This window comes from Bison bison, unplaced genomic scaffold (assembly GCF_000754665.1).
Source record: "Bison bison bison isolate TAMUID 2011002044 unplaced genomic scaffold, Bison_UMD1.0 scf7180017864516, whole genome shotgun sequence".
NCBI classification, from domain to species: Eukaryota; Metazoa; Chordata; class Mammalia; order Artiodactyla; family Bovidae; genus Bison; species Bison bison.
The window spans coordinates 2684939-2702135 of record NW_011495069.1 but is presented as its reverse complement, the minus strand read 5'-3'; the positions used below and the strand labels follow the sequence as shown (position 1 = coordinate 2702135).

General features: G+C 45.4%; 1 protein-coding gene across 1 annotated transcript in view; it reads right to left on the bottom strand.

The window, feature by feature from the left end:
- Window positions 1-476: 476 nt before the first annotated feature.
- OTUD3 (OTU deubiquitinase 3) overlaps window positions 477-17197 on the bottom strand; it is a 27032-nt gene continuing 10311 nt past the window's right edge. The window contains exons 3-7 of the mRNA XM_010829945.1: window positions 13932-14054; window positions 8828-8959; window positions 8052-8148; window positions 6319-6503; window positions 477-5438 (exon numbers count right to left, since the gene is read on the bottom strand). Of these exons, the coding sequence (XP_010828247.1) occupies window positions 5265-5438; window positions 6319-6503; window positions 8052-8148; window positions 8828-8959; window positions 13932-14054 (711 nt within the window). The 3' untranslated portion in view covers window positions 477-5264. The remainder of the gene's footprint in view (window positions 5439-6318; window positions 6504-8051; window positions 8149-8827; window positions 8960-13931; window positions 14055-17197) is intronic.

Here is a 17197-nt window from a genome sequence, read left to right as displayed (position 1 = left end):
CCTTGGCCTCGGGACCTGCCCCGGCGGTCTCGCCCAGGGGTCCCATCCGTCTGGCGCTCTGTGGCCGCCTGCCCCTCCCCGTCCCGAGCACCTCTTCCAGGTAACCTGTGCAGTCACTGCTGCCCACGTGTGTCTGGGGGAAGGCGATCCCTCCTGGAATGGAGTCAAACCAAGCCCCAGAGTTCTAGAGAAACCCTCGGGGCAGCCAAAAGACAGCTGCTCTGTATTTAGACAACTGCTAACTATGAGAGACCTTCTTAGACACCAGGTGGAAAGAGGAGGAGGGCCCCCCGTGTGCGCGGCCACACTCACCTGGATGGAAGCTGCAATCAGATGCTTGAGCTCAGTGAGATCCCAAACGACTGTCCACGGGCAGAACAGGCCCAGTTTCCTGCAAAGTCTCTGAGAAGGACCGGCAGGCTCTCCATCTCGTGCCGTCAAACGGCGGTCAGACAGTGACAAAGACAACTCGAAACTCTGTCTTTAAACTAGAATTTATTGGTGTACAAAACTCCATTTCGTAGATAAAGTGGCACATCTTTGCAGCTTCTATTGCACCAAGTATTGAAGATTAAAAACACAAAAAAGGAAAATATTTGGTTTTGGAAACACTGCAAATAGCCAAGTACAGTACTTTGGTAAATAAAAACAAAACGCTTCAGAGTAACACAACGCAAGGAAAGAAGGAAGAAATGAACTACAGACATCAGACAATGGTCACATTTCTCCCTGTCAAGCTCCACGGATAAGGCGAGACTTGCCAAGTCTCTGGGTCACGACCCCACGGAGGTCTTGGGTATCTCCGGACTGCAGCGAGAGCAAGTATAGTGCAATTAGGAGAAAAAGAGAAGGTGGCTGAGCCACAGGGGCTCTGGTGTTCTCCACAGACCCACCTGCCCTCCCTCGTCAAGGGGACTAACGCCCACCAGCGCTTCCCCGTTAGCACGGGGAACAGAGGTCTGCCGTCAGGCTCCCGGCTCCTCCCTTCTCACGGTGCTCACTGCTGGTGGATGCTGGAAGGGTTGCTCCGGGGAGGCCGAGGGCCGTTCCCCTCAGAAGATGAACCAGGAGAGGAGCCCCAGCCGCACTCCAGCTGTGGCCGAGGGATCGGCGTGCAGGCCGAGGCCTGGGGCCACACTCAAACCCCCATCACGGACAGCTGGCAACGGTGCCCCGGTGGATGCTGAGATGGGAGCGGGAGGCTGGGCCGCCGAGCTTTCGCCCAGCGGTCGTGACTGCCCGGCGCTGCGGCACAGCGAGCACCAGCGGTTCTGGACCGAGGGACGCCCTGCTCACAGCAAGGTCACCACACACACGTTCGCGCTTTCACGGAAATTCTTCTTCACTGGCATCAGCTCCTTCTCGAGTAACTCTGCAAGGATGCTAGACAATTTAATCGAGTTACAAAGTAGTCTGAACTACGGGAGCAGGACTCTAGAAGGTAATCCCTCCGAGGAAATGGGTAAGAGCCTGAGGTTTTCACGGGGCATGTTACCCTGGACACATGGGGACAGGCAGTGGACAAGGCCCAAATCCTGCCCAGGGCCGGGTTCTGGGGGCACCTTCTGAGCTCAGTTCTATGCACGCACTTCGTGACTGCTGCTCAGTGTCTCTGCTGCAAACCAACTGTCGGTCCCCTCTCTCGCAGGTGACGGCAGAAGATCGGCCATCATTTAAAATCGAGATCTTCAACTTAACGACATCAGTGGAAACATACAGTTTGCTTTAGAGTCAGAAAGACACACCTTGCGGAAAGTGCCGTTATCAAATCGCCTCAGAACAGCCGTCGGAGGCCCCAGAGTCTGAGCAACACTTGTTCTGAAGGCTGAGATGATGAAACAGTGAATGATGAAAACGCCAAAACAAACAAACAAAAATAAACAAAAAAACTGCATCAGACTCTGAGTCTAAAGGTTTGCCACAGATAGACAGAGCCTTGAGGTAAAAAGGTGAAGAGCTACGCGTCTACCCCAAGTGGAGCCAGAGGGCCACGGCACCGAAAGCAAGAAGCTCCCCCGTCACGCCGCCCACACCGACACTTCTGGCCAGGCTGAGTGTGAGTCAGCCCTGACGAGGAACCCAAGTTTCCTTCAGCCGACTGCACGCTCTGGGTTGAACGTCTCACAGAGGTAACCTGACGGTGTTCCCTGTGGACCTGGTAACGCCCAGGCAGTCTAGAGAGCTTCTCAGAGTGAGAGAGACTGCACACCGAGGACAGGACTCCCACGAGGCAGGCACGGCCCCGCGCCAAGTCCTGATCCCACCTATGGAACACGGCGCGGCGCCCCCGTCGCCGGCAGAGCTCCCTGGGCGGGGAGGCGGCGCGTCAGGAACCACCCCCTCCAAGCCCGGCCCCAGCTGCCCCACAGCAGAGCTCCCACTTCACCAGCCCTCGGAATCACACGGGGTGTGGAAGTGTATTCAGAGCTTACAGGGGGAACCACAGACAAGCTCGACCCTTTGAGACTCCTTTCTGCCACAATTCTTCAGCCAGACTTCACTCCTAAAAGCATACGCTATTATTGAAAAATCCAATATACATACACAACTTCTCTCTAACATCTCCTGGTGGCAACTATATTAATTTAGAAGTTGTGGTTCTACGCTGTTTTAATGCATCTACCTCTCTAGTACAAAGCTGTTGCCACTAAAATTTTATTTCTTATTTTGACCTTTTAAAAAAATCTTTTTTTAAAAAAAATTCAAGAAACTTTTATGTACAGCTTATAAGACAAGTAAGCCGCTATGGACCACCACCCCATCCCCTTTCTCCTGACCAAAGCTACGGAGATAACCCCCCAGAACAAACATCTAACAGCCTCAGAGGTTAAGAAAACGTCACTCCTCACTACGCTGTGCCCCTGAGTAACTGCACGGGCAACCGGCACTGAGCAGTCAGCCCAGGACCAGCAAACACGCCAGGCCCCCACCTGGCTGCCAATAAGGGGGTTCTCCCGAGCCTACCAAGGCCACCAGCCACCACATGGACTGCACCTACCTCATACTCTGGTGGGACAGAGGCAGTGAGGTTTACAGTTAAACCCTTAGCTAGAAGATATCACTACAGTTGGATACATGTACCCCATCCCTAATAATTAACATACTGAACACAGACCAATTATAACTGGAAAACTGTGAAATAGTAATAAAAGAAAATTACTGAAGCCACTAGATTAGTTTTTAAAACCAGTTACTTTACCCAAGAAAAGGCGAAGCGCATCCTCAGAATTAGGTAATTCATAAATAAATGCACCCAATATTCTATAGTAACTCTTTAGCAACTTCTAAAACCCAACAGAGCCCAAGGCCACGATCTTTAGCCATGAAAATAAAGCAATCCTACTTCTGACGATGGGTCTCCCTCAGCTATTTCAGACTCCTAACTGCTTAATCGTGTGAGAGGAGCTGGTCTCCTGAATCCTCACAGTACAAACATTCAAGAAGCAGCGCCCACTCAGATGCTCGGCCACAGTGGAAAGCCAGGAGAACAGAGCCTGAAGCAGTGGTGCGCGCTCCCTTGGAGACAGCGAGGCAACAGAGACGGCTCACCTCCTCGCACTGAGCGCCAGAAGCTCTTACTCACACTCTGCAGTTTCTAAACCTGCTAGGCTCCTGTACTGTACCAGCGTGTCCTGGGGGCAACCTCCAAGAGACTACTGAGGCTCCAACCATGAAAAGTTACCAAAGTCCAACACACAGAAAATTAAAACACATAATCAAAACCAAAGAAAGCAAATCACCTGCTGATAGAGACAACCCGCTGAATCCAAGGGCAGCCCACACAATGCTATGTCTATACGTGTCAAAACCTTCTTGTCGTTTTCCGTTTGCCTTGGAACTCTTGTAATTTTGAAATCTGAGATGGAGGAGAAAACCAGTAGTTCACCTTTCAGTTCAGCATATATTATTTCTTCCAATACCAGGTCCTCAAAAGGCAAAACGGTCCAAGACTGGCCACTTGAAGGGTCAGTTTTAAAGCTCACATCCATCTAACTCAGTTTGAGGAACGATGCCTCCCACTGCCCAAACCCGACTATTTCAGCACTGTGCAGCCACGGCAGGGCCTCAGCCACAGTGCTTTCTCAGCCCAGCTGGTCTAACCTAAGTCCCTGACGACTTCCAGAGGGTGCTGGAGAGTTTTCCCAAGAGCAAAATCCCAATCAGGGCTTAACTAGAAAGAAGAAAGTGCAGCACTTTATGGGATTTCATTTTCACAATACTAACAAATTAAGCAACAGCTCAAGTTACTTTCCCTCTGAAGGAATCTCTCTAAATCTAGAATAGCAAGAAAGAAAAGACAGTCACTCACTTAAAATGTGAACATGAAAAACCTTAGCAAGTCTTCCAGACACTCTCTCCATACAAAACAAAAAGAACTCTTCAGACTCCTCCTGTGCAAAACCTCAGACTCTCGTGATCTTTCCCTTCACAACTACGGATTCTGGACTGCATGCTTTCAGAATCCCAGACCTGTATCATAAGCAGTCATGCAACACCTTCTTACCACCAAGAAGCAAGTATCAAACACTCAGCAACACGACCAACTTTCCCGCAAGGCCCAGGCCTAGTTAACAGTCAGGCCCATTTATCATATGGCTTGAGTACAAACGAACCGGCAGTGCCTGCAATCCCATCTGAACATCACCACCAGGAAGAGAAACGCGGTTGTTTAACCGCCACCCTGACTACAGGCCACAACCTCCCTATCACATTACTTTGGAAAAACATTTCCTGAATTATTCTCTGATTAACTTGGAGTAGAAGAAAGTTAATTCTAAACATGTACCTGAGTTGGAGATCATTTATAAACTATCCTGCATATTAATGTCTGTTTGAAAATGAAACAGAAACAAAGGAAACTTGTCCTCTGAATTTCTAGCAATTAATCTAAACTACTTCATCCACAATTACAGCAAAACTCACCCCAAGTGTTAAGGAAAGATCCCAGGGTCACCAAACTCTAAATTTTCAGGACAAATAAAACCACACTTAAAAGTTTTTTGTGTTTTTTTTTTTTACCTAACTATCCACCCCTAAAACTCGGTATTTTAAACACAGAACATGAATGGCTTCACTGCACTTTCATTAAATAAAACACATCACTGGACAAAACTCTGAACAAAAAAGAGGCAGCTTGAAGGAAACTAACTCAGTGAATGATTCTGTGGGTTGAGTTTTGTTCTGTAAAAGGACGGCCTCACTGGAAAGCCTGGCACACAGCCTTCCACTTTCCACTCGCTTCCCCAACTCCCAGGAGGCCAGAGTCAGATGCTGAGAGCCGCGAAGGTCTTCACCAAGGTGACCTGGGTGCTCGCGTCAGCCTCGCTTCTGTTGCTGCCCCTGTGGCTCCTGCTCTCCAGGGCTTTGTGGCGGTGCCTCTCCTCCTGTCGTTTCTTCTTCTCTAGTCGCTGCTGCTCTCGCCTCTGTTTGTTTGTGACCTGAGAGAGGAGACTGCCGTGTGAGTCAGTCCAAGTGTACATCCCCGCACCAGGCCAGCAAATATAGGCAATTCCATTCTCCTCATAAAGTAAGTCAAAGTGACCTAAAGAAACATTAACCCTAGGCCAGCTGGAGACAATGCTCAAAAATGCCACAGGATGCCTTTTTGTGTATACTGCCCCAGGGGTCCTAAGAGAATCCTTACAAGCTTCCTGCATCTCAGCCCCTGCCTGTGACTTTTTACATTACGTTACATTCTAAGCTCAGAACTTCCTGGTAAAAATCTTAACAAGAGGTCCCAAATTCAGTAAAAGTCATGGCGTCATATATTGCTTGTGAGTGTTGGGCTGGGAAGGGAGAAGCACAACTTTTCTTGGAAGCATCTGACAACTTACCAGAAGATCTTAAAAAGATTCACATTTCCATGCCCTTTAACCTGCTAATTCTTCTTCTGGGACTCTAGCCAAGCGAATAATGCAATATACAAAGATTTATACACAAGGTGTTCGCTAAAGGTGACAGCATTTACAACAAATGGGATGCAATCACATGATCAGCCAAGAAAGCCACCCACACGCTGTGACATTAGGCAGGAGGAGGAGCCGATCTGTGTGTACAGAGCAGGAACTCAGAGTATACTTCCTTCTGTGCGTCACTGCAAAGTCCAACCGGGACAAGTGGGGTCTTCATTCCGCTTCATCATATACCCCCAGGCACTCCCCGTACTTCCTACAGTAACCACTTTATAAATCAAAATAAAATCACACACGAACGCGAGCTCCAAGTTCCCGCCACGGCTGCCAAATTACAGAGCCCCGACTGAGTGACTTCACTCACTCACTCACTCACCATTTACCCCGGCAACCCCAGCACGCCTACCTTTGGGAGCTGGTTTTTATTTGCTGTGTTTTCTTCAGCAGGGCTGGCCCGCGCCTTACTGCTTTCGGTCCTGCCTTCATTTACACCCTGATTTCCGAAGATTCTGGTGCCACTGCCACCCTCTTCCCATAAAGGACCGCACTGCGTCAGCACTCCACCACTGGGCTCAAGCTTCTCCTCTGCATCTTTCAGAGAAAGACGGTTTGTTAAACTGAAAATCTAAGATAGTTACACACCATGACAAGTGTTAAAAGACTCAAAGTACCTGGCTCCCTATATCACTGTCATTCGGAGAGCAAGTTTCCTTGAGGCAAAATTCCAGTATCAAGTCAATACAGTGGGGAACATAAGGAAAAAATTATTGGTAAAATTTGGAAGAGAAATTTTAAAATAACCCATTGACCAATCCTCTCATCAGCTTCCTACCAGCTGAGTGCTTTATCAGTTTAAACCACTTTTTAACATGAATTTTTAGGGAGAAATCTTTCATTTGTACCCCTAAAACAGAAAGGAAATAAGCTCTAAAACTGTGCTCTCCAATACAGTGGCTACTAGCCACATGTGGCTGTTTAAATTAAAAATAAAGTTAAATGAAATTTTAAGTTTAGTTCCTCAGCCTCACTTAGCCCCGTCAAGTACACACCACACGGGGTAGCACAGACTCTGTTTGGTGCTGCTTTAAAATCACACGATCAGCTTTCTAAGAAGGTACAACAAACATATAAGGAGGATAATAAAATACCCAATCAGAAAAGTATTAATATAATGCCAGGAACAGTATCTGGCATAAAATGTCTGGCAATGAATACTGAAATCATTCAAAAAATAAATAACTTACAAAAACAGATATTAACATTTTTTTCCTTCCTCTGAATCATACAATTAAACTCAGTTTAAGCAAAGAAAAATTCTGAATCATCACCAGTTGACTGATGCTAATAATGTAAATATTTCCATTAGAAAAGTAATTTTTCTCTCCATTCCACTTCAGTTATCATTCTGGTATTATAACGGAATCTTCTTTCTAAAAGGCTAAGTCTTCCCTGACACTGCCCGCTCGTCCAAAACTGGCTAGGTGGCCTTCACATGCGCGCCCTAGCACCCTGTACCCCAACTTCATTACATATGATTACACCAGTTTATTTACCTGCCTCCACCTTGCCCCTCCACCCCCAGACTACACGCTTCCCGATGCAGAGCTAGCAACCAGGAAAAATCGCCTGCACACACAAGGTGCTCAATAAACAACTGCTAAATGAATAAATGACAATACAGTTAACTACCTGCCACGTGATTAAAAGTGAAAAATTGATCCCATCTATCAATGCACCGCATGGAATCTAGAAAAACGGCACTGATGAGCCTAGTTACAGGGCAGAAACAGAGACACAGACACAGAAAACCGACCTGTGGAAAGGAGCTGAGAGAGTGACACTGACACACGCACACCACCCCGTGTAGACAGGGCCAGCGGGAAGCTCCACGCAGCACAGTGAGCTCAGCCTGGTGGCCTATGATGACCTATGACTTGGGGGGGGACTGCGGAGGGGAGGCCCCACAGGGAAGGATATATGCGTACTTAAGAGTTTATTCATGCTGTTGTGCAGCAGAAACCAGCACAACATTATAAGGCAATTGTTCTCCAATTATTAATAAAAATATTAAAATTAAATATTTGAAAAATCACCAACATAATCATCTTGAAAGCTTAGGAATATCAATCACAGACTTACTATTTCTTCTCCCCGGGTTCATCTGCAGCATGGCAATGATCGCAGATTCAATATTATAATTTTCAGCTTCTAGGTTCTGAACTATCAAACTAAAATCCTATGAAAGAAACAAAGAACACATGGGAACCTGGGTGTACTTTCCTGTCCATCTCTACGTCAACAATTTGATGCGCAAAATGATGCAACTGAGGCAAGGTTTCAAGACTTTCTATCTAGAAAATGTCTTCATATTCTCAGTAAGGTGAACACCTGAAATAACTGTTTAATAAAGTGAATTCATATAAAAGTGCACTAGTCAGAAAATAATAAATCCACATACTTTCTTAGGATTTTGAACAATACTGGGTAAACTGGAGAAAACAAGACAGAAACGAATAAACAGCTCTCAGTAAGTCACACTACATAACTAAATCAAACTACAAACATCATGGGCCTGCTTTGGCTCACCGGGTGTTGGTATGCTAGAGTGAGGCCGTAACAGTGTGGCAGTTTCTCAAAAAGTTAAACCTGTACCGACGGGTTTTCAACAATGCCTGTCTATAAACCTGGGATCCCCAACCTCCAGGCCACGGACCAGTCCCTCCTATCAGATCGGCGGTGGCGTTAGATTAGAAATAAAGTGCACGGTAAATGTAATGAACTTGAATCATCCCAAAACCACCATCCCCCAGGTCCCCTTGATCTGTGGAAAAACTGTCTTCCACGAAACCACTTCCTGGTGCCAAAAAGGTCAGGGACCGCTGCTAAATCACAGTTACCACACGACAAATACTAACAGAACACCCAGTTGCATTGCAGACTTTCTGGACAGCATCTTCTACTTCATCTCGCAGGTCATCCTCAGAGTCGACTCCCTTTGCCCTGCTCTTCTCTCTTTTATTTGATTCATCTTGATGAAGCATCTGAAACTAAAGGACGCAGAAAGAGTGATAATCATGGAACTCTAGCAACTTATGTTCAGAATTTTGAATACAGGAAAATACTCCATCATCTCAAAACATTCAAATATATGAAAAAACATTCAGAAACAATCTTAAAGGAACAGAAAGCACTAAGCTAAATTTCATTCACACACTGAGATTCCAGGCCACAACTTGAAGTATTAAGAGGAAAGGCCCAGGGACTTCCTTGTTGGTCCTGTGGCTAAGACCCCACATTCTAAATGCAGCAGGCCCAGGTCTGACCCCTGTCAGGGAACTAGCTCCCACATGCCACAAAGAGTTCACAGCCACAACTGAAGCTCCTGCAAGGCGCAGTGAAGATCAAACGCCCCAGGTGCCACAGCGAAGACCTGGAACAAATAAAGCTTTTTTTTTTTTTAAAAGAAGGCCTAAGATATGGGATAAACTGTTCAGTAAAAATGGCATTACTACTACTAAGTCACTTCAGTCGGGTCTGACTCTGCGCGATCCAATGGACGGCAGCCCACCAGGCTCCCCCACCCCTGGGATTCTCCAGGCAAGAACACTGGAGTGGGTTGCCATTTCTTTCTCCAATGCATGAAAGTGAAGTAGCTCAGTCGTGTCCGACTCTTTGCGACCCCATGGACTGCAGCCTACCAGGCTCCTCCGTCCATGGGATTTTCCAGGCAAGAGTACTGGAGTGGGGTGCCATTGCCTTCTCTAAAAATGGCATTAGAGACCAACGTTTTGGCAATGACTGCTGACTCGGGCAGCACATACTTGTCTCAGCTGGATTCTAGAGCTGTGAGCCTAGTAACAGAATCAGTCTTCTACGTGAGCACCCAATGAGCTCTTTCAGCAGGACAGCTCACCTTGCAGAGACACACACCCGACTCTCACCTGCTTCCCTAGGCTCTATTGGCTCAGCAAGCTGTGTGCTGGAGCTCCTGTCCAGAGCAGATCATCACAGGTGAGCGTGAGTCTGCCAACTTCCTGTACTACCACCACACTCATGGGAACCTGTAGTCCCAATTCTAAAGCCACCAAGGGCCACTCACTTGGTATCCACAGGACTTTATGACCTAAGCCCATTTCAGAAAAGCTAAAGTCATCCGTCCGTGGCTTCCGATCACTTTCTCCCTCTGCTTGCTATTAATGCAGCGAGTGGAACATAAGCAAGGACACCTTCGCTTTCTGCCAATAAAAGGGCAAGTGGGAGCCAGCGATGGGCAGTATATTCCATAGAATGTATAATAAAAAGCAAAACCTATTCTAAAAGTTTACCCTAACAGTCTGGCTATGTGTATCAGGATTCTTTGAAATTTATCCAAGGAAATAATATCACAGACAGAAAGGATTTATGTAAAAGTGCTCATCCCACTGCCACGAAGGGTGGTGAATAACTGCCAACAACTACAGGTTTCTGAGCGTGGGTGTAGTTAAATTACCCACAGAATGGAGCTTCATTCCCACTCAAGTAAGGAACACAACAAGGAGCTTCACCACCACCGTGGTTATTTAACAACGTCTTGGAGAACAGCAATGCAATCAGCCCCCCAGTAAAGAAAAATTAGAAGTATAAAACTGAAAAGGAAGAAAAGGTATCACTATTTTCAGATAATTCTACACCTTTAAAAGAGACAGAAAACAAAACAAAAAAAACTACTTCAAACAAAAAGAATTCTGGAGAGTCATATAAGAATCTAGTGTCCAGAGTATATAAAGAGCTTTTTAGAACTCAACAACCAAATCACAAAAAGTGCAATTAAAACACGTGCAAAGGACTTGAACAGACATCTCTTCAAAGATAAACAAATGGCAAACGAGCACATGAAAAGATGCTGAATATCGTTAATCACACGGAATGAAAATCAAAACCACAAGATGCCACTTCACATCTTGTAGGCTGGCTGCAGTTTTAACAAGAAAGAAGGAAACATAACAAGTGCTGTGAGGATGGAGAGAAAGTGAAGCCCTGCGCACTCCGCTGGTGGGAACGTGAAACAGAGCAGCTATGCACTGCGGAGGACAGCACGGTAGTTTCCCAGAAAGCTCAAGGCAGAGTCAGCACAGGGCCCAGCGCGTCACTCCCACAGCCAGCTGACAGACCTGGACTGCACAGGTGCGCTCACACAGACGCCCAGGGGCCAAGGCCTTAGTGCTGCGCAATTCAGCACTGGCCAAACCTAAGTGCAGAACTGCAGACACAGAAGCTCAGATCTGCAAGTGAACTACGTTACACTCAGATTTTCAGCTGTGCATCACTGGTACCCCTGACCCCTTGTTCAAAGGTCACTGTACTCCCAAAACGTTGAGAACAGGTACGCAAACAAACACTACACCCAAATAACCACAGCAGCGCTATTCACAGCAGCCAAAGAACAGAAACCACTCAAATGCCCATCAACAGATGAAAGGGTAAACAAAGTGTGGTGTATCAATAAAACGGGAGTACTACTCGACCCTGCAAAGGAACTAAGTAATGGGATGTGCAGTGACGTGGATGAACCTAGAAACATCACGCTGAGGAAAGCCAGACCTGAAAAGCCACACAGAGTGTGATTCCATTTATAAAAAATGTCCAGAAAAAGTAAAACCAGAGACAGAAAGTAGACTGGTGACGGCTGGGGCTGAAAAGCAATGGGCAGTAACTGCTTAATGGGCACCAGGCTTTCTTGTGGGGTGTTGAAAATTATTTGGAACTGGATAGAGGAAGTGTTTATTCAGCTTTGTGGGTGTATTCAGTGCCAATGAACTGTACACATGAAAATGGTGAATTTTACGTTATGTGAACTTTACCTCAATTAAAAAGAAAGAAAACTCTGTAGGCTAGCTGAGTATATCCATAACTAATATTTTGTTATCAAATTTCATATCTACAAATGTAAAGGGAAAAAAGACCCTTTCCTTACAAAAGGGTCGGAAAACACAAAACATGTAAGAGTAAGATCAGCAAAAAATGGGATAGATCTATATGAAAAAACGCTCCTGCAGATAACCGAAAACAGTCGATTAAACAAATAAAAAGATCACCAGGTTCCCGGCTAGGAAGATCCAACATCATACAGATGTCAGTGTCTGCTTGTTTGTTAATTTAACGAGATTACAATGAAAGGAAATACTACCGGGACTTTTTAGCTAGACAAACTTATTCTAACAGTCATATATATAAAACAAAAAAGCAAAAATATACAGGCAACCATAAAAAAAGAAAATAATGATGGGTGAAAAATTCTACTAGATTTTAAAATATACTTTCTTAATTAAAACAATGAACACATGAACATCTGAACAGAAAAAAACAGTGGAATAGACTCAATGTCTAGAAATAGACCCAACTACATATGGGAACTTAGTACATGGAAGCAGCAGCAAGCTACATCAATGGAGAAAAAGACGTGTAATTATAAAAATAAGCAGTTTGGGCTCAAGGAAGTAACAACAAGGAAAAATACAGTTGAATCCATACACTCACATCTGTACAATGTAAGTACCAAATAGAGACGTGACCTAATTTTCTTTTAAAAAATGAACATACAGAAGTACTAAAATAAAGTATGTGAAAATTCTTTTTAAACTCAGAATGGGAAAGAGCTTCCTAATTATGACCCAAAAACCCAGAAGACATTTACCTGATGTCTTGAAAATGAGATAAATTTAACCACATAAAAATCTAAAATTCCTTCATAGCAAAGACAATATGAGAAGTAATAAAAAGATAACAGACTGAAAAAAATTTTGCAACTCATATCTCAAATAGAGGCTAATTTCCCTAGTACATAAAGGATTTCCCAAAAATCATTAAGAAGACTGAACAGAAAAAAAATAAAGAACATGCATACAGTTCACACACAGGAAAGTACAAACTGGTTTTAAACACAAGAAAAGATGTATAAGCTCATTAATAAGAAAAATAGAAATTAAAATTCTGTTAGGATTTTTCCCTGAGTGACACAGATTTAAAAACTGGTAACACACTGTGTCGGCAAAGGTACAGAAGAGACACGCTGCAAGTGGGAGGACAGGCTGGTGAGACTGCGGCAGGGAACAGCCTGGCAAAGCCACCAAGCCATAGACGCACACATCCTCCACGCGGAAAGAGCCTTCTAGGGATTTACTCCACAGATACACCCGCGCGTGTGTGAAAAGACATGCATGTAAGGCACTGTGTGTTGTTTGTAAAAACCAAGTTTGAAAGCCATCTAAAGTCCATCGAAGGGCCTAATGAAGCACATCATAATGCATCCACACACTAAGTAACCACGGAGCCGTTTAAAAAGATGTAGGAAGTTCCTTATGTCCTGCTATGAATTAAACTCCGAGATATGTTCCATTTGAAACGTGCAGCGCAGAACGCTACGCAGAGGATGCCGCGACTGTGGGTGAGGAGCGCGCGCTCTAGCTAAGCTAGACCGCATGCACACACGCACGTGGTGCCTGATATGCACACACCTGTAGGCGGCTTTACGGTGTGCTAACAACAGTGGCCGCACCCACTGTCACCAGAGAGGCAAACGGGGACAGAGTGACCCGCACCGTGTGTCTTTAAATTACAAAGAAAGTGTCTGATCACGTGAGGAAAGACATACGAAATAATGGGAAAAGCTATACAAATACGAAAACAGTTACAAAAACGCTGATTCGTGTTATGTTTTATTCTCTTCTTTACTTTTTCTATAGTTCCCAAATTTTAGATACGAAGCATGAATCAATTTTAAAACATGGAAGTAATTTTAAATGTTTATATAAATTATATTCATGCAACCACAGCCATCACTGTGAGGGAAAGCAGCAGAATGACAATTTTATCCACTGCCCTCACCCAAATGAACAAAGTTTAAAAAAAAAAAAAAAAACAAGCCCACAGATTCTTAGAGGCAGCTTTCTATGAAAACGTGCCTGGCTTCTGGCTCCAGGGCACGGAGCCCCCGACCGGATCCCCACAGGGCTGAGAGCAGAGGACGCCGGCCCCGCTCACCTCCGTCTGCAGGCGTGCGGGCGCCTCTGAGTTGTCGTTGAGCCTGCGCACGCTGTCATAGTGCTCGCCGTGCCGGTACGCGATGTGCAGCTCCCGCCCGTTGCTCCTGTCTGTGCCGCGGATCTGCAGGCAGAGGGAGAGGAGATGCCAGCGAGGGTCTGCGGTGTCCACGTCGGAAGAGAAAGGCCACCTGGCCCCCAGGACGCCCCGTCCACAGGCTCTCTACAACACCGACTGGGAGCACCACTGTGATGCGTCCTAAGCAAGTTCTGAATCATCTTTCTCCCACTCATGTGTGTATGATTCCATGTACTTAATATGCAACTAAGTAGAAATAAAGCCATTTGAAAAGGCATGTTCAAAAACAAATTTACCACAAAGTTAAGTAAGTGGGCAAATTTACCACAAAGTTAAGTAAGTCTAAGTTTCAGGAGCATCAGGACCCCTCAGCCCCTCAAATGCTCAGGATGCAGATTTGTGAGCCTTGCATCTCAGAAAACTGGGGGCCCTCTTTGATGAAAAAAATATATAAAATTGCTATCACCCTTCCCAAGACCTTGAAAGGGGGCCATAAAATTGAAAGACCTCATACTTAGGCTTCACAGAAAATCTACCCTGTCTTTAAAATAAAAACAGCATTCTTCATCAAACACATACTGAGAAACACACAAATGTCCCATCTATGTCAATTTCAAAACAAAACCACGTACAGCTGAGCAGCACTCCTGCACTGCACACCCCAGAGGTGCTGCTCTCACAGTGTTCTGTGTGACTGCGCCCCTGGAGCACAACCCAGCCAGAACAGCGCTCCCAGGAGTCATGCGAAACACACGCCCTGAGATGCAGCCTAGGCATTTCCCCCAAACCACCATCTCCACAGAGGCTCCAGAGTAATCCTCAACCTGTCCTTTAGAAGGCTGAGACTGTCTGTTAAATCCCCCAAATATCAGCACCTCCTTATCTTTGCGCGAAGTCATAGGCAGCTAAGACATTATTATTAAATAGTATCCCATCACTTCATGGGAAATAGATGGGGAAACAGTGGAAACAGTGTCAGACTTTATTTTTCTGGGCTCCAAAATCACTACAGATGGTGACTGCAGCATGAAATTAAAAGACGCTTACTCCTTGGAAGGAAAGTTATGACCAACCTAGATAGTATATTCAAAAGCAGAGACATTACTTTGCCAACAAAGGTTCGTCTAGTCAAGGCTATGGTTTTTCCTGTGGTCATGTATGGATGTGAGAGTTGGACTGTGAAGAAGGCTGAGTGCCGAAGAATTGGTGCTTTTGAACTGTGGTTTGGAGAAGACTCTTGAGAGTCCCTTGGACTGCAAGATCCAACCAGTCCATTCTGAAGATCAGCCCTGGGATTTCTTTGGAAGGAATGATGCTGAAGCTGAAACTCCAGTATTTTGGCCACCTCATGCGAAGAGTTGACTTATTGGAAAAGACTCTGATGATGGGAGGGATTGGGGGCAGGAGGAGAATGGGACGACAGAGGATGAGATGGCTGGATGGCATCACTGACTCGATGGACGTGAGTCTGGGTGAACTCCGGGAGTTGGTGACGGACAGAGAGGCCTGGCATGCTGCGATTCATGGGGTCGCAAAGAGTCGGACATGACTGAGCGACTGATCTGATCTGATCTGTGGTCTAAAAACACAGCAAAACCATGAAACAAACAGGAACCACACAGGTCTAGCATTCAGAATCACAGCAGTTTTCTCCAGGTAGAGTATCTAGGTCTCAAAGGGCATAGAGTCTGGTTTTGACACATAGAAAATACAGAGAGCACCACTCATCTCCCAGGAAGACTACTGGGAAGGAAATTAGCCAATCAGAATCTGTGAGTGATGTCATCCCTACAGCACTTACATATTTAAATAACAACAACACACTATGTATGTATTATCCAGAGGAAAAAATAACTTGAGCACCAGTCACCAAAGTGTTAACTGTGCTGCTCAAGGTGAGGGAGCTCACAGAGGACGTTCACTTTCTATACGTGTCTATACTTACATGTGTCTATACTGTTTACAGAAGCATATATTCTATCTGCAGCCAAAAAAAAAAAAATAGTAGGCTGAGTATAAACCTCCTCATTATTAATATAAAAGCTAATTCAGTTTTAACTCTCAAATTTTATAAGATGCTTCACTGGGGTAGGGGGTGATGGGGGAAACCTAGTGGATAATTACGGTATACAGAAAATGTATTTATTTTGAAAACACACACTTTGACTGTTAAGCAATTCATAAAAGGGAACACTACAGAAATACATGGATTTAAGAGGGAAAAAAAGCAATTCATAAAAGGGAACACTACAGAAATACATGGATTTAAGAGGAAAAAAAAAAAAGTCTAACTGAAAAATATCTTCCACAACTACCTAGAAAATTAAGAAACTTTAAAAAAGCTATTGATGGAGCAATAGGCAAGCTGTAGTTACTAAGTTGGCACAGAGTATACTCCTTCAAGAATAGGATTGTTATGCTGTATATTCAAATGCTTTTGATGACTTCTGCTAAGCAGTACAGAACTGGGACAATGAAGGAGGTAACCAGTCTTCCTGACTCAAAGACATCCGGAGGAAGAGCGCGCCTCAGTAACACGACGGCTCTCCTGGGAAGACGCGCGACGACACTGCCCCAGAGCAAACAGCACACGCGGATACCGTTTCCTCCGGCTCGCCGTGTCCCTGTAAAGTAAGAGTCCTCACCCGTCTAGGCAGTAGCTACTTGATCCTGTTGTAGTGCGATTGTTAGGAGGACATTATGCCAGACACAAAAAGTGATATATTTCCATTTATATGACACTCTGAAAAGGCAAAACCGTGCTGTGCTGTGCTTAGTTGCTCAGTCGTGTCCAGCTCTGCAACACCATGGACTATAGCCCGCCAGGTTCCCTCTCCTGGGGATTCTCCAGACGAGAATACTGGAGTGGGCTGCCATGCCCTCCTCCAGCAGATCTTCCCAACCCAGGGATCAAACCCAGGACTCCCACATTGCAGGTGGATTCTTTACTGTCCAAGCCACTGGGGAAGCCCAAGAATACTGGAGTGGGTTGCCTATCCCTTCTCCAGGGGATCTTCCAGACCCAGGAATCAAACCAGGGTCTCCTGAATTACAGGCAGATTCTTTACCAGCTGAGCTACCAGGGAAAACCAAAGGCAAAACTACAAGAGGCAAATGAGATTAGTGGTTCCAAGAATCTGGGGAAGAAGAGAAGGGACTAGTGACTACAAAGAAGCATGAGGTACTTT